At 45.4% G+C, this 27,841-nt stretch overlaps 2 protein-coding genes and 1 pseudogene across 3 annotated transcripts in view; all 3 read right to left on the reverse strand.

Moving 5' to 3' along the window:
* Positions 1 to 1,247: 1,247 nt before the first annotated feature.
* Positions 1,248 to 3,551, reverse strand: ADAM30 (ADAM metallopeptidase domain 30). The gene is given in 4 exon segments (XM_086715263.1): positions 1,248 to 1,860; positions 1,863 to 2,051; positions 2,053 to 2,378; positions 2,381 to 3,551. Coding segments are annotated over 4 exon segments (2,208 nt in total). The 3' UTR covers positions 1,248 to 1,338.
* A 7,409-nt stretch (positions 3,552 to 10,960) lies between these two features.
* Positions 10,961 to 16,062, reverse strand: LOC147578292 (large ribosomal subunit protein uL23 pseudogene; annotated as a pseudogene).
* A 152-nt stretch (positions 16,063 to 16,214) lies between these two features.
* The window catches only part of NOTCH2 (notch receptor 2), a 164,911-nt gene continuing 153,284 nt past the window's right edge, over positions 16,215 to 27,841 (reverse strand). For both annotated transcript variants that reach the window (XM_086717958.1, XM_086717959.1), the window contains exons 26-34: positions 27,065 to 27,412; positions 26,176 to 26,318; positions 25,766 to 25,976; positions 25,238 to 25,334; positions 23,437 to 23,605; positions 22,514 to 22,815; positions 21,592 to 21,739; positions 20,854 to 20,951; positions 16,215 to 19,253 (exon numbers count right to left, since the gene is read on the reverse strand). In XM_086717958.1, the coding sequence (XP_086574084.1) occupies positions 17,865 to 19,253; positions 20,854 to 20,951; positions 21,592 to 21,739; positions 22,514 to 22,815; positions 23,437 to 23,605; positions 25,238 to 25,334; positions 25,766 to 25,976; positions 26,176 to 26,318; positions 27,065 to 27,412 (2,905 nt within the window). In that variant the 3' untranslated portion in view covers positions 16,215 to 17,864. The remainder of the gene's footprint in view (positions 19,254 to 20,853; positions 20,952 to 21,591; positions 21,740 to 22,513; positions 22,816 to 23,436; positions 23,606 to 25,237; positions 25,335 to 25,765; positions 25,977 to 26,175; positions 26,319 to 27,064; positions 27,413 to 27,841) is intronic.

Genomic DNA, 27,841 nt, shown 5'->3' on the forward strand with positions numbered 1-27,841 from the left:
AATACACATGAAGCATTTAGAACATTGCTTAGTGCAGTGCGAGCTCTTGATATGGTAGCCATCATTAGCAGTGTTGCAGCTATAATAAATGCCCTCGCTTTCGCAGGATGTTTCCTGGTGATGGCCGAGCCTGAAAAATGTTAGAATTATGATCATCACAAGGTCAGGGTTTTCTTGTTCTCCTCTGAGTAAAAACAGTCCCCCCAAAGTCCAAGGGGACAACTCTTTACAGCGAACTTCCTGCAACTTCCTCCATTAGAAAAACAAAGTGGCTGAGAAAAGCAGGTCTGGTGAGCCTGCAGGGGTTCTAGGGGAGGGAGGAGCACAGGGGGGAGGCGAGACAACAGCAGGAAGGCTTGACCTAGAGCAGCCAGTGAACTCTTGGGCTGACACAGGTCTGGGAGGCGTGAGATCCTCCCTGGGCTTGAGAGGCAGGCACTGACTCTTCCAAAGCTGCTGCTCAGACCTCCTCTCCTCCCACCCTCAGCACTGGGCAAAGGGGAGAGAATATTTGGAGGCAGACATGGGGGTACATGGTGGAAGGCGTTCCTCACTTCTGCTCTACTTACGGGTGTAACAAACTTAGGGCCACCCATTCACGAAAGACCTGCTCCTACAAGAAAAAGCCCAAAGCACTGAACTTTGTTGAAAGTCTTGCCCCCAGGATGCTGCCAGTGTTTCTCATCATTTATAGACTGGGGTGAAATGCAAGAGTTATGGCAGATTAGTGTCCTTCACCCAGCTGAGATTGCCCCAAACGCCCGTCAGAGACCATACGTCTACAAAGCCGCGGGGACCCATAAAATGACCACGACAGGAGAAAAGAATTACCTGAGGGACACCCCTTATAAAGTATTGCTTTCTATTTCTTTAAAACGTGGTAGTCAATTCTAAAATCTATCAGTCAGCATGGGGTCCTCGTACAGAGCCCTCACTGAGCACGTTGAGAGAGGCAGAGAGAATGGCGGACGATCGCTTTGTTTACCGTGATTCTGAGTGACAGAGGACTCTACTGTGAAAACCAGTGTAATCCTGTGAAAACAATATTCAGAGCTCTAGTGTTCAGAAAACACTGGGGCAGACTTTTCAGGATATCCAAGACTTGATCACAAATGAAGGAGCAGGTGAATACCAAAAAAGCAAAAAGCACTGATGCATTTCCCAAACAAGAACATCGTTTATTTGCTGATCCAAACTTGAAGGAAAATTATGTAAAAAAGGAGCTGGAAGGAGAACAAAGTGCTGTCTGGCTACATGAATAAGTCTGTTGAGTGTGTTGTAAAATGACTGTGGATTGCCTGATTACCTGTTTGGGTTCTTGACATTTTTCACCTTGGATTATTGAGCTCTAGTGGTAACTGGTGCTGTTTCTCCCTGTCTGGGTATTAAACATTCTCCTATCACTCTCCTGAAAAACACAACAATCACGGAGAGAGCTAAGAAAATAAGGCGTGTTAACATAATGGACACAATCTGAACTGGGGCGGACACCTCCTCTCCCAGTGCTCTCGCTGGCCCGCTGTCCGTGCTTCCTCCATACCCTGTCTCCTCACAGAAGGGAGGGGCCCAGCCATAAAGGCAGTGGCAGTTTTTTTTATTGTTGCAAGTGCCTCGGTGGTTGCACTTCTCAGGCTGACAGTCAAACTCAAAGACTGAGCTAGGCATACAAGTACCGTTCATACATATTTGGCCCACGCCACACGGGGTACCGTCATTTACTACACCTATGTCGGGTATTCACATGGGCATCATGGATTTCTGGTAGCCTGTCCCCCAGCAAATGAGGCTTTCATCTTGCAGGTAAGTAGAGATACTAGTAGTATGATCTAGCAGATCAGGGACGATTTCGACATTTATACACACATTGCACTTTGTGCAATGCCACACACTGCATTTTGCGCGGTACAAGTTTTATAGGCATTGACTCCCACAATCCCACAGTTCCCATACTGGTCACCCATCATATTAACTACTTCATAGCACTGATTGGGAGCCTCCTTGGCACCAGGTCCAAAAATGCTTTGGCACTGACTGTGTCTGGAATGGCACCCCTTCCCTGTAACATTGGGACTCACGCTTGCAAGGGCTTCCATCCTGCTTCTACGTGTCTTCTGGGCAGTAAGCGGAGATGCCACTGCAGTACTCCAGAAGGTCACAATCATTTTCGTTCTTCCGACAAGTGTACCCAAGTGGACGAAACTGGCAATCAGGACAGCAAAGTCCGGCGCTACAGCTGGCACCAGATGTGAGTTTACAATCTGATTTGCAACACCTGTCATTCCTGCAGTCCTCTATTGAACCCCAATCACATTCTTCATCCTCTTCCACAATTCTGTTCCTGCATCTGGTAATCACATAACCCAGTCCCGGGGTATTAGACAGTCGCCGTTTGAATGTATGTAACTATGATAATTGATGTAACTACAATTACTAAACCCGTCAATCCCAGTGCCCAGGATACAAGTTTTCTTACCCTTACAACGACAGTCTTTTGTATCACGTTGCATTCCAATACCATGGCCCAGTTCATGCGCAGACCATCGGCTGGCTTCAAGGATATTTAGATTCCTAAAACTACGGACTGATCCACTAGAGTTTGTTGAACATGCACCTCCGATACAGGCCCACCCAAGAGAATGAATAAAAGCAGATGTGACAAACAAATGTGTCCAATCTGCTGGAATTTGAGGAGAGACGTGTATTCTAAGATATTTTGAAAACGCTTCTAGAATTTGGCTTGTGTTCATTTGGTGAATATTTATTCTATCTCCACTGGTCCATATTTCGATACCTTTTACATGTACCCTCACACTGACATCCCTAAACAAGGCATCCATAATCCCAGCCAAAAGAATGGCATCCTGTACAATTTGAGTAGCATTGGATTGCAAAAAAATATATCTACTGTGATCAAAGACCATGACTGTTTCCACATACCTCTGATGGGACTAGGATTCAGCAAAGTCCCTAAGCCTAGCCATATTCTCACCCTGGGCCATCTGTTTTTCTAGTTCGTCATTAGTTAAGCCACAGGCCTGATTCTGAAATGTATTCTCTTTCTTCAGGAGATACATGACATGTTCAAAACTGGAAGAGGCTTTGAGGGGCTGGATTTGGTGACGTTCGTCATAAATTTTCAGTATGCCTCAGAGACCCCCAGTGCGCGTACTGAAAGTAGCTTCGGAATCCTGATTTCCTTTGATCAAGCCTATATAGTAGCAATCCCTGGGTATGTAAGGGTGATCCTCCAAGAGCTTCCCCTGTTCCGTGAAGGAGAAAACCTTCAGATTTCGGGGCAACAGAAGCCTCCGGGGCCACAAGTGGAGGACGTACTTCTTGCCTTTAACCTGCAGGAGGTAGGACACTTGCTTCACCGGGCCTTGCTGCCCTCCCCGGAAGCTCAGCTGCTTGGGAATGATGATTTCATACGACTCAAATCCCCACTCAGGGTGAAAAATTAAATCCTCGCCAAGAGCCTCAGCCAGGAGCCCCACGAGGACTAACACCGGGAGCGAGCAGCCTGGGGAGCGTAAGGTCCTCGCTGACCTCATAGCAGCCCCAGGGAGTCAGCCCCGACGGCCGGCCTGCGAGTCAGGCTCCAGGGGCGGCCGCTAGGGGCGTGAGAGCTCACAGCGCGGAGCTCCCGGGGCAGGAGCAGGCGCGGCGGGATCTCCGGTTTCCCGGGCTCGTTCGGGTCTGTTGACATTCCCAGAGAGTCTCCAGTTAGGTTTTCCGGGCGGTGCCGCCGTTGGGCGCGCCCGGGAGGACGGAGGGAAAGGTGCGCGAGGAGAAAACTGGGAAAGAGGGGCGACCGGCACGAGGGGTGGGGAAGGGCCGAGCACAGCTTGGGGAAAGGAGAAGGAATAGAGAAATAGGAACAAAAGAGATCTTGTTAAAGGGTCACTACGTCCTGCGCCATGTCGCCCGTTTCCAGACGCCCTAGGACACATCTGGTATTTTCCATCGGAGGGAATCTGATGTTTTCTAGGCCACTGTGCGCGCCTCACAGTCAGGCCATTCCCAGTTACCGCTGCGTTCGCTTGCGCTGCAGGAGAACCTCAGGGTAGGGTCTGATCCCCGCCCCCAAGCGGGGCACCCAGCGCCGGGCTGCAGGCCAGAAAAAGTTTCCAGGTGGCTCTTTTTGTCGTGTGTCCTTGGGACCCGGGGACTAGAGGGATTGGGGGTGGGGGGTGGGGAGAGGTGTGCGGGAGTGGGAGAATCTAGGAAGAGAAAAACACTTGCGAGAGCAGATCCCCCAGAGTTCTCCGAGAAAGGCAAATAGGTGGTTATGTTTGTAGTATGCGTGCAGGGGGAGGGAGGAGACCAAAAAGGGCCACGGATGGAGAGGATCCCGGAACGACTGACGATACCAAATTTTGATGAGGGCGTAGAATGGTAACTCTGCAGAAATCATTTAATAGGCTAAACAACGTTAGAAAGCTGGTTAGCAGTATCTCATATGGTTGAAAACATGCAGACCATATGATGGAGCAATTCCACTCCTAGATGGATACCCTACAGAAATGTGTGCATAAATTCACCAGGGTATTTGGAAGCAGCAATATTCCCCAAATTAGAAACAATTCAAATTTCCGTCAGGGGTAACCGCGGTTATGGACATGCACTGTTGGTAAAATAAATCAAGGAAATAATTACCAGAGCTGTGACGACGACCGTCACCCTAAGACTAATGAACAGAAGGGGCTGTATTCAGGAGTGGATGAGGGAGGGGTTCAGGTAGCTTCTAGAGTGCTAGCCTGTTGGTAGTGTATGTCTTGACCACTGGGGTTTGCTGTACATATTTGTTAAACCATGCCTAAACATTTATGCTTATTTCTGTGTATATTTCACAATGAAAACAATGTTTTAATAATGTAGAAATTTGTGTCTACTTTCCGAGATGAAACAAACATGCTTTGGGATCCTTTTTTTTTTTTTTTTTTTTCCAACGTTTATTTATTTTTGGGACAGAGAGAGACAGAGCATGAACGGGGGAGGGGCAGAGAGAGAGGGAGACACAGAATCGGAAACAGGCTCCAGGCTCCGAGCCATCAGCCCAGAGCCTGACGCGGGGCTCGAACTCACGGACCGCGAGATCGTGACCTGGCTGAAGTCGGACGCTTAACCGACTGCGCCACCCAGGCGCCCCCATAATGTCCCTTTTGGAAGAGAATTATTAAGAAAAAATTTTATAGATAAAGAGCTTCTGACTTGGCATTAGCATAAAATTAAGCACAACACAGAGCAATGTTTATTTCTCTACAAAAGTTACTTTTTGTATCAGTCTGGGTTCAGTCAGGAGAAAGAATCCATATCAGAGGTGAAGAGGGAAACGTAATATAGAGAATGATTAGTCTCAACAGGGAATTGGAGGAATAACACATTTGCTGGTAAACTGCAAAGGGAATTCTAAAGAATATTGGAATTGTGGCTATAATTAATACGACAGACATGCAGAAATATAATGAGATATGGTCTAAAATAAAATATAATATGTATATTATACAATGTAGTATACGTACCAACCCTAGGGGTGAAACAGGCCACCCAGGAGGAGCTATCCTCCTCCTAGGGCTGAGATCAGATATTGTCAGATGCCACAGCCTTGGACACTGAATGGCAGAGAAGTCAGTGTGGTGTCAGAGTGATCCACTCTGGTGGATCTTGCCAGAAATCCAACCTCTAATGTACCGGGGAAGCTGTTCACAGGAAGGTGTCTCACTCAGGCACTCTAGGGCACTTGGGGAAAGCTGTTCAAGAAAAGGCATCTCACTGGGCACTCGAATACACTCTGCTACAAAACCATCTGGGAACAGAGGCTGCCTGGCATTGCCACCAGCTTCTGGCTGCCGCTGGCTGCCATACACTGCAGATGCTGGGTGCTGGAGAAGCTGCCTGCACTTTAGGAGCCTGGCACTTGGGAAGCTACTTACATTAAGGCTGGGGGTGGGGAGGGAAGAGAGGGTGACGCCAGAAGGAAGCCTGGAACCAGGAAGGAAAACCTCTTACTCCTCCTACAAGATCTCTCCAGCACCCTCTACTGATAAAGCTAAACAGTGCCAGCTGGCAAAGCAAACATACTTAGAGGACCAAGACCCATTTTGGCAGAGTTGGCAGTGAGGATGATTTCAGAGCTAAGAGGCGATGAACTGAAAATCAGCAAGTCTGCTCTAAGGAATCAGATCTGCCAGTCGGGAGAGGCAAGATTACAGAATTCTAGTCAGCATTTGCTTCGCTGTCACACAGGTGTCTGAGGCTGGGACAAGGAATGAGGGCTACCTCCTTACAGGGTGATTCTGAGGCACAGAGGGAATTGCTCGAGCCATTTTTTCTCTCCAGGGTTCTCTATGAGGTTAACAGAGGCCTCTAAATCCATAGTCCCCAACATCCCAGTTTTTCCTCAGCTGACTTGGCTTCATAGACTCCTGTATCCCACAGCCAGAATGCATCTGATTTCTTTTACCATTTGGTTGGAGCCAATAATCACTAACAGGAAATGATTGTTCGTTTGTTTGTTTGTTTGTTTTTAACAACTCTCTCGTCCTGTTTAATGGCAACAGGTTCTAATAGTTTATATTTCTTCTTGGACTGTTTATGAAATGGTCTATAAGTAATGACTTTCCAGTGTTCCTGGCCAGAACTAAGGACTTCCAGACCGAGTTGAATAGAACATGTGAGAGCTGGCATCTGCGGTAGACCTAACCTCAAAGGTAACAAATCTGTAAATCCATCATTAAATGTGATAGCTGTAGGTTGTAGTAGATACCTTTTGTTAGTTTTAGGAAGTTCCTCTTGGTTTCTAATTTGATGTTATCTTTTATAATTTCTGTCATGAAGATTTGATTTTAGGGGCGCCTGGGTGGCTCAGTAGGTTGAGCATCTGACTTCGGCTCAGGTCATGATCTCGCAAGTCGGTGAGTTCAAGCCCCGCACCAGGCTCTGTGCTGACAGATAGGAGCCTGGAGCCTGCTTCAGATTCTGTGTCTCCCTCTCTCTCTGCCCCTCCCCTGCTCATGCTCTGTTTCTCTCTGTCTCTCAAAAATGAATAAATGTTAAAAAATTTTTTTTGTTTAAAGATTTAATTTGACCAAACACTTTATTTAGTCTATTGAAATGGTTGCACAAGTTGTCTTCTGGATGTGGTGACATCTATTAATTAAGGTTAACCATCCTTTCTTTCCTGAGGAAAAAAAATTCTTAGTCTTGATGGCTTTATATATTATTTACTGCTTGTTTCAGTTTGGTAATAGTTGATTTATAATTTTTGCACTTATGTTTATAGGTAAGATAGTTCTATAATTTTCCTTACTTGTATCATCTTTGTAGGGCTTTACTATCAAAGTAATAGATTCACAAAATGAGCTGAGGAGTATTTTATTTTTAATTCTCTGGAAGGTTTATGATAAGGACTATCTGTGCTTTTAAAGTTCAGTAGAAAAAAAAAGGTTCAATACATATTACCCATTATAGAACCTAGGCCTCATTTTTCCCCAAATATATTAGAATAAATTTGTTTATAGTCCTGATTTTTAACCTGCCGTGTCTGCCCCAAATCCTTTATCTCCCTAGTACTGTTAATTGTGCTTTCTTTATATTCTTGATTCTTGCCAGAGAGTATTCTATGTCTTTCAGCAAAGCAGATTTCAGTTAATTTAATTATCTCTATTACTTTTTTTTCCAGTTAGCTCATTAACTTTTGTTTGTCTTATTTCCTACCTTCTATTTCTTTAGATTTAGATTACGGTTCTTTGTCTAATTTCTTGAATAAAATGCTTAGATTATTGGTTCAGCCTTTCTGCTGTCCTATAAGTACTTAGGCTGAAGTTTCTCTATTTAAAGCTTTAGTTGCTTTCCGTAAGTTTTTTTAATTGGTATTTCAAAAGTAGTGGTACTATTTGATAAATATTTTTGTGCAGTTTCTAAATATCTTCTAACTTATATTTGTATTAATTTTTCATACACATAGGGCTGTTGGTTACAGTTTTATTTTCCTTCTTTTTTTAATTAAAAAAATCTTTTTTATTTGAGAACACAAGCAGCAGTGAGGGGCAGAGAGAGAGGAAGAGAGAATCCCAAGCAGGCTCCATGCTCAGCATGGAGCCCAACACAGGGCTTGATCCCACAACCCTTGGGTCATGACCTGAGTCAAAACCAAGAGTCAGACACTCAACCAGCTGAGCCACCCAGGAGCTCCTATTTTGTTTCTAGTTTGAAACTATTGTGTTCAGAGATAACTGTCTATATAATACTGATTCTTTGAAACTCTGAGACCTTGACATGGCTTCACCTGTGTTTAAGTTTTGTGAATGTTCCGGATATTCTTAAAATAAATTCATGGACTCCCACTGTCACAGTCAGCGCTCTGTGTATAACAGGGTGTTAAAATGGGATTCCCTCTGTCTTGGAGAGACACAGGCCTCTGTTGATGTGTGTCAGTCTAAGGCCATCAGGGGCAAGCCTGGGAATCAACCAAAGATGGATTTATCACTGCTCTTTGCTGCGGGGAAAACTGCACACAGGCGGGAAATGTGGGTGTGTCAGGAAGTGGGTGGGTTTACTATAGATTTGGACTTGTGTTAGGTGTTAGGACTTGTGTTAGGTGATACTGCGATGGGTTGAAAGAATTGAGTATCTTCGTGAATTTTGTCCCAGTTGCGGGCATGACCAGATAGAGTTATGATTTTTACCTAGCAGGTGGAAGAATAGAGCAGAGCTAAAACTGCAACTTATAAAGAGGCAGTGGTCATTCAAGTTTTCAGGAGTCCTGGATGTTTGGTAATATTTGCAGTTAGTAATTTTTAAAAGGTTATTGATGTGTGTGTGTGTGTGTGTGTGTGTGTGTGTGTGTGTGTGTGTTTGCTACTGTAGATGTGATCTTCTCTTCCATTTCATCCCTCAGTCGGTTTTGTTGATAACAGAGGTTTTTCTTTTTTTAAAAAAATTGTTTAATGTTTATTCTTTTTTGAGAGAGAGAGTGCGTGTGTGAGTTGGGGAGGGACAGAGAGAGATGGAGAGACAGAGTCCGAAGCAGGTTCCTACTGTCAGCACAGAGCCTGATGTGGGGCTCAAACCCACGAACCACAAGATCATGACCTGAGCCAAAGTCCAACGCTTAACTGACTGAGCCACCCAGGCGCCCCATAACAGAGGTTTTTCTATGAACTAAATTTACATCGTTTGACTTACTGAATTCCTAATGGTTTAGTTTTTCAGTAAGTTGTCTTATTAACCTCAGGTGTAGATAGCTTCTCTTCCTCCTTTCCAATTCTTATATGTAAAACCCCATAATAACCACAGATTCTGATATAACAGGATTGGTGATTGGTGTCCAGCCTCTGCCAGGTCCATGTTCTTAAACCTCTGGGAGTACAGAGAGAGTGGTTATGCGTGCATTTAGCTGACCCAAAGTTTCTGTAGTAGGCATATGAAGCAGAGGATGACTTGCAGTGATGTTCTTGCAAATCTCAGCCAGACTACAGAACCTAGAATCAACCTCAAACATACTTGTGCTGAGGCAGACAAGTGCCACCAGGTAGTGCCAAATGGCAGCCAGGACCCTGACAGAGATGGCTTATCCAGCTAGCCAATAGCTGGTTCACCTCACTCACATAGTGAGGTTTGCAACTATGCAATCCCACATTTTATACAATTGCATTGAAAATATACTTCCTTCGTGGGTTAAGTATTGCAAATAATGTTTTTAAGAATAAAATAATCCCCATGAACCAAAGTTATGAAAACAAGTAACTGGGAAAGGAAGGAGGGAGGAAGAAAGGGAGGGGAGTGAAAGGAAAGGGAAATACAGGAGTCTTTGCTATATGTATCTTGTCATCTTTAAGCATCTGAAACAAATATGATAAAAATTAACATTTTATAATATAAAATTATATATAATTATATGCTATAACTTCTATATTAGGTGTTTATACATTTCTGTCAGTTATTATACATTTTATTGAAGTACAATTTACCTAAGTAAAATGCACAAATCTTAAGCATATTCTAAACAAAATTTTACATATGTATATGTTCATGTGATCACCACCCAAGTCAAGATGTTTTAAGACTCCAGAAAGATTTTTCTTGCCCTCTTCTCAGTCAAGACCCTTCTCCCAGAAAAATATTCACTCTTCTGATCCCCATTTGCCACTGGTTTATTTTTCGTGAAATTCTATAATGGAATCATACAGAATGTATTCTTTTGTCTGGCTTAATTTCCTCAACATTATGTCAGCAACAATTCTCCATATTGTTGCATGGTTTTCTTTTTAAAAATTTCTGTGTAGTATTCCATTGAAAGGAGGTACCATAATTTGTCCATCCTACTGCTGATGCTCGTCTTAATTTTGGGTGCTCAAAGCCAAGGTGGTGAAGAAACACACCAGTAGATCAGGAAAATAAATTAAGTCAGGATTACCAATACATAATTCCTTTTACTTTGTGTTTCCTGCCTTGACACATCAATAGCAGGCTGCCAGTAGAACTTTCTTAGAAACGTTAGAGCTGTAGGGAGAATGTTTTGGATAAGGATGTGTTCGCACCTGCAGGTACTCTCTTCCTTTCTCTACCAACTTCCCCACCCCAGAAAGCAGACTTTCATTTGGCTCCAGCAGATAGAAAGTCTGGGTGGTGGGGCACCTGGGTGGCTCAGTCAGTTGGGTGTCCAATTCTTGTTTTTGGTTCAGGCTGTAATCTCACAGTCATGGAATTGAGCCCTGGGTCAGGCTCTGTGCTGGGCATGGAGCCCCTTAGGGCTTGCTCTCTCTCTCTCTCTGCCCCCACCCCACTTGTGCACTCTTGAGAGAGGGAGAGGGAGGAAGGAGGGAAGGTAGGAAGGAAGGAGGGAAGAAAGGAAGGAAAGAAGGAAGGAGGGAAGAAAGGAGGGAAGAAGGGAAAGAAGGAAGGAGGGAAAGAAGGAAAGAGGGAAGGAAGGAAAGAAAGAAGGAAGGAGGGAAAGAAGGAAGGAGAAAAAAGGAAGGAAGGGAGGGAGGGAGGAAGGAGGGAAGGAAAGGAGAGAGGGAGGGAGAGAGGGAAGGAAGGGAGGGAGGAAACGAAAGAAGGGATGAAGGAAGGGAGGAAAGGAGGAAATGAAGGAAGGAAGGGAGGGAGGAAGGAGGAAAGGAAGGGAGGGAGGAAAGGAAAGAAGGAAGGAAGGGAGGGAGGGAGGAAACGAAGGAAGGGATGAAGGAAGGGAGGAAAGGAGGAAATGAAGGGAGGAAGGGAGGGAGGAAGGAGGAAAGGAAGGGAGGGAGGAAAGGAAAGAAGGAAGGAAGGGAGGGAGGGAGGAAAGGAAGGAAGGGAGGAAGGAAAGGAGGGAAGGAGGAAATGAAGGAAGGGAGGGAGGAAGGAAGTGAGGGAGGAAGGAAGGGAGGGAGGAAGGAGGAAAGGAAGGGAGGGAGGAAAGGAAGGAAGGGAGGAAGGAAGGGAGGAAGGAAAGGAGGGAAGGAGGGAGGGAGGGAGGAAAGGAAGGGAGGAAGGGAGGGAGGAAGGAAGGGAGGGAAGGAGGGAGGGAGGGAGGAAGGAAGGGAGGAAGGGAGGGAGGAAGGAAGGGAGGGAAGGAAGGGAGGAAGGAAGTCTGGGCAGAAATGGGGTGGGGAATGAGGTCAGAGTACTCATTCCCTGGCGTCCTTGTTGTCAAGGAGCCTTGGGGCTCACTGACTCCATAACTGAAGCATAGCTCTTCTTGAGGTAACTTGCTCTACACTCTTTCCAGGTTCTGGTAGCCTCCTCTGGTCTCATCCCTTTGTATCCAGCAGTCATAGCTCTGCTGGGACTAGCCAGTGCTTTCTGCACCGCTCCTTAGAGTTCCCCTGCACCTCACACATGCACACTTCCTCAGTAGTCCTTTTGTAAATAAGCCCCTCTTGAGTTATCCTCATTTGAGTTTGCTCCCACTTGGCAGGCAGACTTGACTGCTGTCATTGTTCTCGACGTGTTTTGCTAAGCCTAAGGCAAAGAAAGAAAAGTTGTATTTTCTCTGACACATTCACATGCCTACACTTCCTCACCTACTCACATACTTCACATACACCCTCTCCCTCTTCAGGACTTTTGCAAGCACGTGATTCACATTTCATGTTTATTTTTATTTATGATTTTTTATTTTTTTATGGTGAAAACTTTTATATTTAGATTTAGCCAGCTGGACTCAGTTTAGATGATCCCAATTTTGTTGGCAACATCCAAAGCATCATAGTCGGGAGCCAATCAAACATATGCTTTCTTTCCTCCATCAGGCCTGATCAGAGTGTTGACCTTGGCCATGTCAATGTCAATGTCATAGAGCTTCTTCACAGCCTGTTTGATCTGGTGCTTATTGGCCTTGGCATCCACAATGAACCCAAGTGTGTTGTTGTCTTCTGTTCTCTTCATGGCTGACTCTGTAGTCAGGGGAAACTTGACGATGGCATAGTGGTCAAGCTTGTTTCTCCGAGAGGCACTCTTTTGAGGATATTTGGGCTGCCTTCGGAGATGCAGTACCTTGGGCCGTCGGAATGTAGGTGACGTGCAGATCTTCTTTTTTTGTATGACTATGGACGCCTTTCAGCACTACTTTCTTGGCCTTCAAAGCTTTGGCTTTGGCTTTGGCTTTGGGAGGGGCAGGGGCTTCCTTTTTCACCTTTGGCGCCATCTTCGTGAAAGGGGTCATTTCATTTTTAAGATACGGTCAGGCAGATGAGGAGATCGAGCCCTGCTGGCCCAGGGCAGTGTGTATTGGGAGAGCTTGCAGAAGCAGAGGCAGTAAAGGAGCTCAGTTCTCCCATTGCCCATCACACCCTGGACTGTGTGCAGGCATTAAGGATGGTTGTTGTATTCATCATGCTCTGAAAGGGGAACTCAGCCCCCTCTCCTTGGGCTATGAGGCTTCTTAGCTGTGGGACTGAGGGAAGCAACAGTCTCACCCCTGGCCTGACTGTGGCCTGGTGTCCAAGTCTACTGTCCCAGCTGTGTGATGTGGCAGGCCTTGGCCTCCAGCCCTGCCCTCCCTCTTTGGAGATCATAGTTGGGAGAGCCCTGGATCCCCCCGCCACAATCAAGGGTGAGGTTTTTAGGCTTGCGATTGCAGTGGTAGGATGTGGAGAGCAAGCTAGTGGCCTGCAGCTCAGATCCAGAAAGCAGGTTTCCAGCAAGTTAGCTCCTAAATAGTCTGAAGAGGCCAGTCCAGCTCTGAGATGCCAGCCTGCAGAGGACCAGACTTAGGCAAATCATTCCTTAGCTCTCAAATTCATTTTCCTGTTATGCTATTACAAAGCCTAACATGAAGACTCAAATGTGTTTTACATGAAATTAGAAAGCTGTCAGGCTAACCAATATGTGCTGTCAGTTGTGTTAAAATATATTTGTGCAGATTTTGAATAAACCTCCTTCATCTATTCAATTGAAGCATATCCTAAGATTTCCAGTCATTTAAGCAAGTATTTCTACCACTTAGAATTATATATGTATGAATCAAAGTTTCTGCAAAGCAGGGGTGCCTGGGTGGCTGTCCGCTAAGCATCTGACTTCAGCTCAGGTCATGATCTCGCGGTTCATGAGGTTGGGCCTTGCCTTGGGCTCTGTGCTGACAGGTCAGAGCCTGGAGACTGCTTTGGATTCTGTGTCTCCCTCTCCCTCTCTCTCTCAAAAAGAAATAAACTTAAAAAAAAAAAAGTTTCTGCAAAACTAACAGAATATGGAAATAAACTCAATGCTTAAGTTGACACAAGACTGGTCATGACATAAGCATCACCAATGTCAAATATTTGTGTTCAAACGTCTCCCTGATGGACTTTCACAAGTAAATGTATAAAGGAACTTGGTAACATATTTATAGGCAAAATACTACTTTAGAATTGTATAAAGTTCTGTGGGAGATGCAGGAGAGAAGCATCCAAGGAAGAGACTTCAAAAGGGAAGGGCTGGAGAAGGTGCAAGGCCTTAGGACATGTTTACACAGCTGAATGAGGCTGCGGCTGGTAAGGGACACCTAGAGCCATTAACATAGTCCAGGGCTGGATCCTCCTTCACAGCTGACCCTTCCTAGTGTTACAGAAACCAATTAACTCGAAATTCAACCTTGAAAAGCTAAACCATTAGATTGATTAACACACTTACTTAGCTGACTTTATGCACACAGTCTTTAGCAATTATCCTAATAAAAAGAAGCTTCATTCTGGAGTCAGGGCCTCATTCCGACTCAAGTATGAGGACCTTCACTTAACTGCATTTTGTTTGTGGACTCATCTTTTGCAACTCCGGCCATACTCCCTGCAACAAAGTTCTATACAAATTTAATTTGAGGAATAATATTGAAAACTAATGGTTTAGGTAACAGCACTATCAATATTATCAGTTACATCCCACTTTTCAATTCTGGCCTTAGCAAACACTCCCCATTTCCACCGGAAGGTACCTTGTCCTCAGTAAGTGTCTGTTTGCCACTAACTAGTGCACAGAAAAGTGATTGTCTTGTGGTGCTTCCTATTTGACAGAAGTTTTTCCTCAAAAGCATTTATTTGCAATCTGCTTGGGAGAATGAAAAAAAGAAGCCTAGTGCTTGGCTTTGTGGGATTCAGAATGAAGAGAAAATTATTTCATTCTCAGCCTATCATGACATCACAAAGGAGGTCACTGCAAGACCAGGGACGCTGGAATGGAAAATAAAAACTGCAATGTCACAGAGCTTGACATGTAATCTTTTTTTTATTTTGTGATAAAAATGCTTTCATATAAATTTCATCTTAACTACTTTAGAATGAAAATTTGAAAAGTAAAAACAGTTTGCATTTTCCTTACTATGTATAGTTAGGAATATGCAGTCATTTTTCTGGTTACTGGGTTTCTCATACAAACATATAGTATCACTTTTAAGAGAAATGTACACAAGGAAGGAGCCGTAGTACCAGTTACAAGTGGGAGCGTCAGGTCATATAGTTGTGTCCTCTCAAATAGTCATCATACATTCAATGTGTTGGTTAAAATCCAAACTGCCTGCCCACAAAATATTATACCTTTGGTTCTTTTCTATGCCAGAACTGTACCAGCGACCGTAATAAGATGGTATAGCAGGCTTGCGCATCATGGCTGACTGCTTACATCAAAGTCTTTAACTCTCTTTTACACGTTTCTCTCCCTCACCATCATGTAAGTCAGAAAATGATGCTTAACACAAAACAGAAGAAACAAACAGAAGAGTCTATCCCCAAAGGCAGACAGAAGAGGAGTCAAAAGAAAAATTTATAAAAATAAAAACCAAAATTGGGGAGAGGGTGACCTATACATGGCATAAAAGACGTGTCCTATAAAACTTAGTCTCTAATTCAGAACCCAAATAAGAAAGTGATTCTCCATCTCACCTTCACTTTTATTAGGTACTATACAACTGAAGGGTTCTTAAAATCTAAGGGATTGATAAATGCTTGAAAGGCAGTGTTTTCCTCCTCATCACTGAAGCCCGTAGTCTGTAATGGCAGCTTTCACATTCCCTTTCCCAAAACCCAAAGGATCCCAAGAAGGAAAAAGAAGCAAGTTAGGCCTAAATTGTGGTTGGGGAAGGAGGAGGCAATAGAGGATCCAAGCTGTTGGGTCAGAGGCTGATACTTTCAGGAAGTGGGGATGAAACAGGATGACAGGGGCAGATGTGGTGAGGTCCACAGTGGCCCACACAGAGAGGTTCTCCCCATCTGTGAATTAACAAATGGGCCCAAGGACAGAGAGTCACTGTTCAGAAGATAAAATGTTACCTGCTATGAAAGGGCTGGTAAGAGTTGCCACATGAGAGAATACAGTTTGCTGGGGCAGTACTAATTATTTCTGTTGATGAGCTTGGGCAGGACTAAAAAAAAAAATTTGTAGACTGCCATGCTAACAGACACTCAGGGGTTCCATACGGGGCCACAAACAGATAAATCACATTAAGTGGAATGCTCTGACGGGTACTCCTAGCCAAGGCAGTAATGAAGACTACCATTCAAACAGAGTAGGCAATTCACCTGTCATTATCTACAAAATGCCCCAGCAGAACTAATTTCCCAGGTGTCATGACATCACAGCACCGGGCAGAGATGACAGTGTGGCCACAGGATCCACTATTGGATGACTCAGGGACAAGAGGAAGAAAACAATATTCCTATTTCTAGTGTTGACTAGAATGCTTCTGCCCTTGACAGAGTGTCACAGAAGGTGCCAAGACCACAAATACAGAGAGCCGACTCAAGTAAAATATAACCATAATCTGAGCATGAGAATGACAAAGACAGTCTTTAATTGTCCATCATTATCTACAAGGCAACTCCGGGAAAGGAAAATGTCCACAGTAAGTTTCTATGTTAGTTGCCTGAAAGAGAACACCACGACTGCCTCAAAACAAAAGGAATGGTAGCAAAAAATAGCAAAGGCTGCCTCATAGTTCCAACCTTTGTACGGGGCTGGCTTGGATCCCAGAAAACTAGGTTAGCTTTCTATTTCCTGCACTTGAACACAGAAAAATCCATGCGTTCGGTGAGAACCTACTTGGGTGCACCAATAACTCAGACCGCACGCACAGCGAAGGGCTGGTGAGCAGGCCTGCGGTCAGAAACAGCCTCAGGAAGCAGAGACTGCAATCCCTCCGCAAAAGGAACCCGGCTGGCACGGGGTCCCTCGAGCCAAACAGAGTTCAGCTCTGAGTGGCGAGGAAGCATCGTTTGAGACATTTTCTTCTATGGAAGGAAAGTCTCAACAACTAAGGCTAGCTTTCCCTGCTGGATGAGTGAGTGAAGTAGGCCAGGGGTTCTGAGATCTGGGAACAAATGTGTTTTGCACAGGCCGTCAATAGAATGCTGGGAGAGAAGGAAAGGGACTTGTTAGTGGATAACCACTTCTCACATGAGTTAGCTTATCTCTTGGTCATTCCAACATTCCACATCTTTGTCTGTTTCTTGTTTGTTTGTTTATTTATTTGTTTTAAGGGGCTCATAGTACCTGCACTGCCAATGATAAAACTTCCCACTGACTAGGCCCACAAATGGGAAAACAACCAATTCTTATCCTTCTTCCTGGTAAGGTTTACATAAAGCCCTGCATGCAGGCAAGAGAACTAAGGTGCAGTCTCTTGAAAAGGACTTCTGTCTCCAAAATAGGTTCAAAGAAAAATGTCTTGCTCCCCTTCCTCTTCTAGAAATGACATTATGTAGGAGACTGCAATGAATCCGTTTTCTAAAGAAACATACTTGAAAGGTGTATGCTGAGAACCATAACCGAAGCAAACCCTGTGATATTCCTGGGGACACTGGGAGAAGAGGGGAAAGGAGGCTGAAATTGCTTTTCAGAGCAGGAATGATTAAAAGCACGTTGCCCTATACCATGCTGGGGGTGTGGGGGGAGTACAACCACAGAGAGGTGCAAAAATTAAAGCACCAATGAAGTCAGAAGAATTTCCAAGTAAGAGAAGATGAGATAAGTCAACTTGGGCAGAATTCCAAGGTACAATTCCCAACAGGACTGTACGTAAAATCTTCTCATGGATATGGCAGAAGCCCCCAGGGCTTAAAATGCAGTCCAGGCTGCAAGAATTTCTGGGCTACAACAGGCATCCATTCTTTTCTCCAAAGAGAAAAGAGTAAACGTGGCCCCAAGTCTTGTATTCATCTTGAGTTTCCACAAACTTGGCTTGATGGGTAAGAGACTGAAAGGAACCATGTTCCTCCCACCCCAAATCCTGCAGATACCCAGTGAAGCTGACAAAATTGCTTCTTGCATTATCTAAAAGATAAAAGCATCTTCTTCCTCCTGCTTCCAGAAGCTGATTCCAGAGATTTCTTCATTTCTCTCCCGGATGACCTTCATTTGTTCCTCAGCAGCATTTACAATAGGCAGTTCTGTCCCTACACTGGAGGCAGACTCTTTCATGCATACACCTGCATGTTGCTGCGCGGTGGCTCAGACATGTGTGTTCCAGGTCCCCGCTGACCTCCTCCAGCACCCCCAGGGGTAGGGCTGGTGGTCACATCTGACCAGTCAGAAGCAGAGTGGGGTGATGAACTTGACCACTGGTCAGGAGACTCTGGGGATGGTGTCAGGTAGGGATGCTCACCCTGGAGGTGACCACTGTGACTGGGTGTTCGCTCAGCAGCATTTGAGGAAGCATAACTATGCTGTGAAGGTGGTGTGGGATACTTGCCCACAGAGGCTGGGAAAGGATGATAGGCTGGGAGAATGGTCTGAGCAACCTGCCCATCCTGCTGGGGCATCATGGCAGTGGGAAAAGCCATATTAGGCAAACGAGCCATTTCTGGAATCTGGTACATGGTGGGCACAGGACCTGCAACAGGTGGGGGGCAGTTGGACTGAGGCTGGGGAGTCCCTGCTGGTTGGGAAATACTGCCTTTGGGGATTAGCTGGAAAGTCACAATGGGGGGCAAGGGCTCCCGAGGGGTAGTTATATGCTTCCCTTCAGGTGGTCTGCTCTGGGGAGCTATGCCAGGGTGCGTGCCCTCAGCTGGAGCCAGAACCATACTAAACATCTCATTGTACTGGGTCTCATTCATCTCCATGCGGTTCATCCAATCTGCTGGAACAGTGACTGGATGGAGCCTTCCCAAGCTCCCCGTACTGCCACTGCCTGGGGGAACAATGTGGTGGTGGGATAGCAGCTGGCTCACTGAGGGAAGCACAGTGTTGGCCCCGTGAGCCAAAGGCTGCATTTCATGCAGGTTAGAGAAGGACAGTGCATGCTGTGCATGGACTGGGGCAGGGGGTGCAGCAGTGGCCAACATAGGGTTGGGTGAGGCCTGTAAGATTCCAGGGGATGTAATCATTGGAGAGGATGTGGTGTCAGAAACATATGTGTGAGGAGACTCTAAGGAATCAACTGGGGATAAAGTCACTGAACTCTCAGACAGCTGACCCTTGTCACTCAGAGACTTCTTCCTCCTACTACCCTTGGCATCCTTGGCCTCCTTGGCAAGGTTAGGGAGGCTAGTGGGCATGGCACTCTTGGTATTGGGCCGTCTAGGCTTCTTGCCCATTGGGGTGTGCTTTAGGCTGAGGAAAGATCTGTTGGGCCCACAGATGACAGGTGAGAGGGCAGAAGTCAGCACAGTGCCTGGAGGGCTCGGTGTCACATTGTACTCGTCTAGGAGGCGCACGATGTCATGGTGCATGCGGTCCCGAGCCACATCCCGGGGAAGACGATCCATGTGGTCTGTGATATCCCGATTGGCAAAATGGTCTAACAGGATCTTGGCTGCTTCATAGCTTCCCTCCCGGGCAGCAAGAAACAGAGGTGTCTCTTCCTACAGAGAAGACCCACATAGCACATGAAAATTAGTAACACCCTTGATCATATGTCAGTGTTTCTCAAACTTTTTGTTATCATCAACCCCTTAGACATTATTTCCCTAACTGCCTCCCCATATGAAATTTTACTAGCACAGATAAAATGTCTATCTACCTAGGTACTGAATGTATATCTGTAGCTTGAAAAAAAAAATTTTTTTTATGGGGCGCCTGAGTGGGTCAGTCAGTTAAGTGTCTGACTTCGGCTCAGGTCATGATCTCACGGTTTGTGAGTTTGGGCCCTGCGTCGGGCTCTGTGCTGACAGCTCAGAGCCTGGAGCCTGCTTAGGATTCTGTGTCTTCCTCTCTCTATCCCTCCCCGACTAGTGCTCTGTCTCTCTGTCTCTCAAAAATAAATAAATGTAAAAGAGAAAATTAAAAAAACATAAATAAATAACAATTTATTTATTTATTTTGAAAGATTGAGGGGCGCCTGGGTGGCGCAGTCGGTTAAGCGTCCGACTTCAGCCAGGTCACGATCTCGCGGTCCGTGAGTTCGAGCCCCGCGTCAGGCTCTGGGCTGATGGCTCAGAGCCTGGAGCCTGTTTCCGATTCTGTGTCTCCCTCTCTCTCTGCCCCTCCCCCGTTCATGCTCTGTCTCTCTCTGTCCCAAAAATAAACAAACGTTGAAAAAAAAAAAATTTAAAAAAAAAAAGATTGGGTTGGGGGGAGGGCAGAGAGAGAGGGAGACAGAGAATCCCAAGCAGGCTGTGTGCTGTCAGCATGGAGCCCAACGTAGTGCTCAAACTCATGAATGGTGAGTTCATGACCTGAGCTGAAACCAAGAGTTGGACGCTTACCTGACCGAGCCACCCAGGTGCCCCATATATCTGTAGTTTTATACACAAAAAGAGTAAGATCATTCTACCCTTCCTCAACAGTCAATTTTGCCCCATTGAGGGTGATGTCTCCTTAGTTGGGAATGTGTGAAATAAAGCATTCTCCTGAGCCAGAGATTTGCTTAAAAGAGCACTGAGCTTATCAAAATAGGGTCCTAAGAGGAAAAGGACTTCTTAGAAATAAGAGAAGTAGGAGGGCAAGAACCTAAAGCAGAAAAATAAGGGGAAGCAGAAGCAATAGGAAACAAAACATGTTTAAGAAAGAATTAAAATTAGAGAAAAGAGGAAATACACAAGAGAAGAGAAGTATGACCCAAAACCCAGAGGAAGAAAAGCAACCAAGAAAATACCATGGTGTCCAAGAACAGAAAACAAGAGCCACAGCAAAGAAAATGAACAAGAACAAGAGAAAAGCAAGTGAGCATGAAGAGAACAGAGACCAGGAGAAAGGACGATGTCAAAGAGAAAGGCAGAAAAGGCTACACTGAAGTTATTTACGGATTTACAGGACAGCCTGATCCAGACTGAGTACTGTGTAGGCAGAGGACTCGCCTCCTGACACATCCCTGGATAACCCAATACCTTCCCCTCAAACTCTTTGGATCCAGCTGTTGTCCACGCTGCCTCCCTCTTTGTCTATACTCATCACAAGAGGAGCTATAGGAGAAAAGGGAAGGCTTCGTAATCTGAGGCACTGCTAGGTCTGCCCAGACTGTACCTTGTTGTCTTGCATGTCTCGGTTGGCCCCGTTTTTCAACAGCAAAAGGGTTGCCTCCACGTTATTGACAGCAGCTGCCCAGTGAAGAGCGGATTTTCCTGCAGGGAGAAACATTTTTATAAGCAGACAGAGTAGAGGAACATGTCCTCTTCCCAGTATAAGGAAGCATCATGACTTATATAAGGAAACCTTGAACTTCCCAGAGAGAAGCAAGCCAGTTGTCAGTGACAGCCTGTGGAAAAAAACCAAAGTATTATCTTCCTTTTCCTGTTCTAGAAATACTTTAATATAGGCTGCCTAGCATTAGAAAGACATGTAGGTAAAAAGATCATTTGTCTAGGGTACCCACGTCTTCCACATGGTAGAATCCCATACTGAGGACAATAATCTATCTACTTATCACACCAGAATGTCTATTTAAGATGTTGCTCATAATCCCTCCCTAGTGAGGACAAGCTCACTAGTCCTCATATCCAGAGTGGAACCTACAGACGCAAGCCTTTCATAGACTGGCTTTGGGTTCCAAAAACCCTCACTAAAAATCCCTTCCTATCTTCGCCTATGGACTTGCCACTGGCTTAGTTCTCTGGACTTAAAATGTTGAAAGAAGAATAAATGAATGATAGAATCTTCATTGGATTCAAATCTGAGATGGTTCTTTAAAGATCACATAATGATTTTCCCCCTTAGAGGCATGCTTTGCAGGCGAGAATCTGGCTCCCTGCCTCTCGGCCCTACCATGGTCGTCTACTGCATTCACATCTGCTTGGCAGTTGATCAGTTCTGCCACCATTCCCTCCACAGCCAGGCGGGCGGCCAGGATCAGTGGTGTAGTGCCATCATTCATCCTGGCGTCCAGATCAGTTACTCGGTTGCGGATCAGAATCTACAAGATGAGAAAGTACAGAAAAGACAGTCAACTAGATAAAAGAAAATAATGAAGTTAAAAGAAGAAACAAGAGCATCAGAGCTGAGGCAACCCTGTAAGTTCCTGGAGGGCAGGGAATGCTTGTTGTCTTTGTGTCCATGATTCTATCATCCTCAATCAATAAATGCTGAATGAATGCATGAATGAATGAAGGAACAAAGGGTGCTGGGGACGCCATCTCATGGAGAGTGATGTCTTCTGCTTTCTAAAGAAAGGAGTAAGTGGGAAAATATCATAACCTCAGTTATGGTGTATATAGTTTAAGATTAATCAGAATGCTTCCAGTTTCCTCACAAGGGTAAAATAAAAGGAATACACAGTGAATTCATGTCAAAAAGACCACCAAGGAGCAGCTGGAAGCCCATATGGCCAGATAAATCTACAGGGAGAAGCTGATACTAGTCAAAAACTTCATAACAGGTATCACTCCCATCTGATCTATTCATTTGGGAGGCATTTTGGCACATCAAAATGAACAGTGACGAAGAATCAGAAAACTGGTGGGATCTGCTGTAAGCTCTGTTGCTACCTGGCTGTTCTGGTTAGGTCAGTTTTCTGCTGCTCTTTTCCTGCTTTCCCATCCGAAAAGCAGGACTCCACCATCCTGGATCCACCAGATCCACCATCCGCCCTATTTTCTCAGAGAATTACCGAAGGAGCATAATTGGGTATTAAGTGCCTTAGCAAAGAGAAACCATTATAGATCTATGGGGAATCAGCTCTGTTCTTTACCTGGAAGACCCCCTGGGCATCAGCTGCCACTGCAGCATGGAGAGGGCAGCGGCCCATGTTGTCCTGGGCGTTGGCGTCTGCACCTGCATCCAGGAGACGCTTGGCGGCATCAGCCCTTGAGTAGCGCGCTGCAAGGTGCAGAGCCATCTCACCAGTCCGGTCTGTCTGGGCCTGCAGGCTGGCACCCTGGTAGACTAAGTCTGTGATGATGTTGGCAGAAGAGTCCTCTCCATCTTCATCTTCATCACTCATATCTGAGCTGCCTCCTCGGAGGGAAGCCAGCATCAGTGGGGTGCACCCATCTATAAGAACGGAATTTTCCAAAAAATATTTAAGGAGGAGAAGGACATTAATATTCAATGAACCCAGTGGCTGGAAGCGTTCTGTTTGAATAAAGTTATTCTTATGGGAAAAACCCTCTGAGCTTCTTGTGGTAATGGGCAATTCGGTTTACATTTGCCACCTGTTTTTCCTCTGATAGATAATGCCCTTTATGGGAAAATAAGAGTGTTTTTAAGCTAGGGCTCTTCTCTAAGTTAAGCAAGCCTTCCTGTTTGAGTTCCTAAGTGCTATGTTATTTTAAATTGGGCAACATTTAAAAATATCTAGTATTAACAATAATATGCACTAAGGTATCAGTTAAAGTAATTTTCTATCCTTCTGCTTTGGGATATTATTTCTCTATCCCATTAAACTCTTTCCCATGTAATCAGCCTATCTATTCCCAAGCATGCTGTAGGTGAGGCAATATAAAATCCTTCCCTCTTCTTACAGAAGTTTACATGTTCTGCATGTCTGTATTCCCTAAGTGTTCATTTCCTCATGCTAATTTACTCTGTGCAATTGGCAGGGGGCAGATCACCGAGGCACATCACAGAGCCAAGGGCAGGCAGGGCAGGTTTGGAAAGCGGGTGTGTGCTGACCTGGGCCACGGACATTCACATCCAACACATCCACCTCTTGCTCTGCCTGTGGAGGAGTGAGTGCCAGCGATGGCGTCCTGCGGATATCTGCAGCCTCAAGGTGCTGCTGTGTCCATGGACGTCGATCAATGGCATCATCTTCTTCTGAGAGCAAAGCCTCATCTTCAGCCTGACAAGAAAACAACGCTCTGTGTTGACCTGGCCCACCATTAGGGGCTGCGGACAAGGAGGCAGTTGTAGTCTCCTCCTATTCTACCTGCCAGGGTGTCATCCACACTGCCTTCCTGCTGCTGCCGGATGTGATTCCTGTCACCCTCTCCTGTGCCATCTGTACCACTCTCCCGACCTCCCCATTCCAAACTCCAGGCTTCAGCCTTAATATACCATCTATTTCACCTACCAAATATGCTATCTAGATACAGATCCCCAAAACACCATTTCCTTGCTTCTGGACTTCTGCCTGGGTTGTCCCCTGTGCCTGCCGTATCTTTTCCCAATTCTTTGTCTGACTAACTCCTACCTACCCTTCAAATACAACGGGACTTTAATTCCTCTTGTGGGTTCGAAAATACCCTCTGCTTACCTCTACTTAACTGACTCTGTGTTAAGTGCTCACAAGGCACTATATAACAGTCTCTACCACGAGAAGGTAAAGTTCATGAGAACAGGAAACAAGCCTTGTTCAATACCACCTCCCTGTACTTAATACAATGCCCAGCACATAGCAAACACCCAAGAAAATATTTGCTGGGCAGTAACTATTACTACAATTTAAAAGGCAGCTACCTTTTATTGAATATTTACTACATGATAGAAAATGGGTAAGATGCTTCACACATATATATTTAATCTTTGAAACAACTCCCTATTTTACAGATAAGGATAATGAGGTACAAAGAGGTTAAGTTTTCCAGCTACTAACTAGCAGAGTTTTGGACTTGAATCCAGTTCTGATTGTAACTAAGCAATGTTCTGAACCATCATGCTGTACTGCATGTCTATATTCCTCAAGCATTCATCCCCTCAAGCTGCTTTAGAATACTCATGGATATATGCATATCCCAGCCATGTATAGCTATGGATGGACTGTCTCCCTTTTCACATCAGCTTCAGCCCAATCTACCTCTTACTTTATGGTTCTAGTTTCCTGCGCTCAAGATGCAGAACCTCCAAACTCAATGGTCATTGGCTTTCTTCCTTCCTGAAGGGGGAGTATCCAGAGAAGATAAGGGGGAGAGCTAGTCATAAAGGAAACTGCTATTTACACACATCATTCCTTATTCAGCTACCATCAGCATGATTCTTAAGGAAGGAATCATGTTTGTTTTATTATTTTTAATAAAGAGTTATTTTTTTAGGTTTATTTATTTTTTTATTTAGAGAGACAGAGAGAGAGAGAGAGAGAGAGAGAGAGCGCACGCACACAAATGGGGCAAGGGCAGAGAGAAAGTGAGAGAGAGACTCCCAAGCAGACTCCACACCGCCAGCATAGAGCCCGATGTGGGGCTCAAACTCCATGAGATCATGACCTGAGCTGAAATCAAGAGTCAGATGCTTAACTGACTGAGCCACCCAGGCGCCTCTAAAGAGTTCTTACTGAAACACATATGGAGGTAACCCAAGGCCATCAATGACCTAATGATTCTTGCCTTTCATGACAACCTGGGGTAGCCATTGCCTGGGCAGCACATAAAGACTATCACCCTTTTCACCCATTCAGGACACTCTAGATAGCAAAGGACAGAAATTTGATGTGACCAGATAGTGGCTGATAATAGTGGATCTACCATGGCCAGCTTACCTTGGCTTTCTTTGGCTGGGGCCCTTCATCATCAACCCAATGTTCACTTGTTCCAGAACCAATTAGGTTAGCCTCTGAGACTTGCACTGAGAGATTTCTGATAGGACACGATTATGAAGGGGAAAAACAAGAGCAGAGGTTATGTCATAAACTCATATAGTGGTTTTCAATACTTTTTCCATGGCTATCCTCAAAGACTTTCAGGAGCCTTGGCCCACAAAGGATGGGCAGTATTTTCCATCCCACTGCCTGAGTAAACATCTTTTCCTTTCCTGTGGATCAAGAGCTTACAACAAAAGCGTGCCTCAACATATAAGCCAAGCACCACTGCTTTAATATATACAGAATAGAAGCATCCAGACTCTGTTAGTTCATAGTCGCTCAGCAGGCACTCAGAATCATGGTTAGGTGTGACAATGTGGTGTGGCCAGAGCTCGAAATTTAAAATCATAATTCAACAAGATTTCCTTTCTCCTCTATCCCTGCTATTACTACTGTGAATAGTGGCTTGTTGGCAAACCGTCTTACTTCAGCCCCACGGCATCCTGTCCCACTGGCTCACGGCGCTTGTGATTGCTGGAGTCTCGGCGAAGGGTGAAACCTTCAGGCAGCCAGAGGGAGCCATGCTTACGCTTTCGTTTCGCCATGATAACTCCCAGCAAGATAATAAACAGGATAATGACAACGGCAACAGCAAGTAGATAGAGAAGCTGAGTACCTTTTGGAGTCAGAGATTCACCTGGAAGTGCAGGGAGACAGGGAATGTGCTGAATAAACCTCTCAATCTTAGCATAAAATTCATTTAGAGGGCATTGACTGATTGACCTCACTGGCACTGAAAAACAGAGCTGCACACTGAAAAGTATGCCCTTTTCTCACTGGCCCCAAGTGACGTCTCCCCTGTCCCAAACTCTTCCTTTAACACCAGTGCTACTCACTGACGACGGACACAAGAGGGTAGGACAAGGTCCCCTGGATGGCGTGAGAGGCCAGAAGAGCTGCTGCTGCATCCGTGTTCTTGAAACACTGGTCTGAATCTTGAACACACTGGCGGTTGTCAATTTCCAGAAACACCTTAGAGCTGTAGGATGCCAAGGGGAAATGGTGAGTAAAACAGAGGGTGCCAGTCAAGCAAGTGAAGTTAGAAAGGACTGCATGAGCCTTCCTTCCTCACATCAGCACTGGGCTCTCCTATCTCTGTGATGAGGCCATCAAAAGATCTCAGAAATTAGATCCTGTCCTTTTAGATCCTAAATACGAGTTCCCACCGGACTATGTCTCACCTTCCTTGGTCTGGCTGAGTTTGCGCCTTCTGACTTAGGCAATGCAAGTCAAAGGGAGGACACTGGGTAAAGCGGGTCCCTATTCTCCGTGGTCTCTGCATCTGCATCTGAGGTAGCTATACAGTTGAAACTTGTGGGATATAGCAACAAATAGTGGGGTGCAATGACAGAACAATTCAAGATTATTACAGAGAGCCTTCTGTTATAAATGCATGGCCTTGAACAGAACGCAATGATTAACATAAAAAGAATGGTCAGTAGTAAAGGGATTTGAGACAACCCTGGCAAAAGGTTATACATTCTGGCATTTGAGGAGGCCGTCCTGACATCCCACCTTCTGCTTGCTCCAGCCCGCCTTTCAGGATACCAAGACCAAGGAAAACCTTACCCTTAAACATACGTACTGGCATCACGGGTTTACTGTACTTGGTGGCTGTTCTACTTGCCTGAGCTCTGCATTCTTATAGGTTTAGTTATGACTTCCTCTGTGTGTCAGAGTACTTAGCTTTATAAACTTTAAGAAGTTCAGAAACCAAAAACCTACCCAACCACCTCCTGTTCTTGGTCACCAGGAAGGGACCTGCGTATCATCCTCTGCTTCTTCATGGCAGCCGACTTCTCACCATAATAGGGGTAGACCATGAGTACCCCCTGGGAGTCCCGTTTAATCTGCAGGTTGGTACGGAGCAGGGTGCCCAGTGCCCGCAAAAAGCTGCGGGCATCCTGGAGAAGCTGCTCTGGGGGCATGAGCACCACTATAACCAGGGTCCCCTCTGCCAGGTTCTCCGGCCGGTCAGCAGCACAGTCCAACCCATCCCAGCCACACTCCTCACTGTTGCATCCCTGGTCACAGTGGTTGTCTTTGAAGTGGTCTGCACAGTATTTGTCATACCTAGGCAGGGGGAGGCAGAAGAGGAGGAGAACAAGGGAAGGGTTCAGAATAGACTGCAGTGCTATTTGGTTTTCTGCCTGGAACTACTGTGGCTCTTCCCGCCTATCTTCTGTAGCCCAGATCGGGTCCCCTCATTGAGTCTCCCATCCTGACAGCACAGAGTACATATCCCATCTATGCCACTCAATGTGAGCACCCTCCAAAGGAGAAACAACACGTGCTCGCTATGCTGCACGGGCTTACAGCCGCCCAGGCAGCTGGTAATCTTTGTAAGTCAGCTTTGTAAGCAAAGCTGCATGCCTGAAACAAATTAACCAGGTGCATGCTTCCTCTTTTTTTTTTTTTTTAATCCGCTGTCCCTGCTGCGGTAAGAATGAGCTTTTGGAAAAAAAAAAAAAAGGGGGGCCTCCAGGAACAAGGTACAGAGCC

This window comes from Puma concolor, chromosome C1, assembly GCF_028749965.1.
Source record: "Puma concolor isolate L17-30 chromosome C1, mPumCon1.1.hap2, whole genome shotgun sequence".
NCBI lineage: Eukaryota > Metazoa > Chordata > Mammalia > Carnivora > Felidae > Puma > Puma concolor.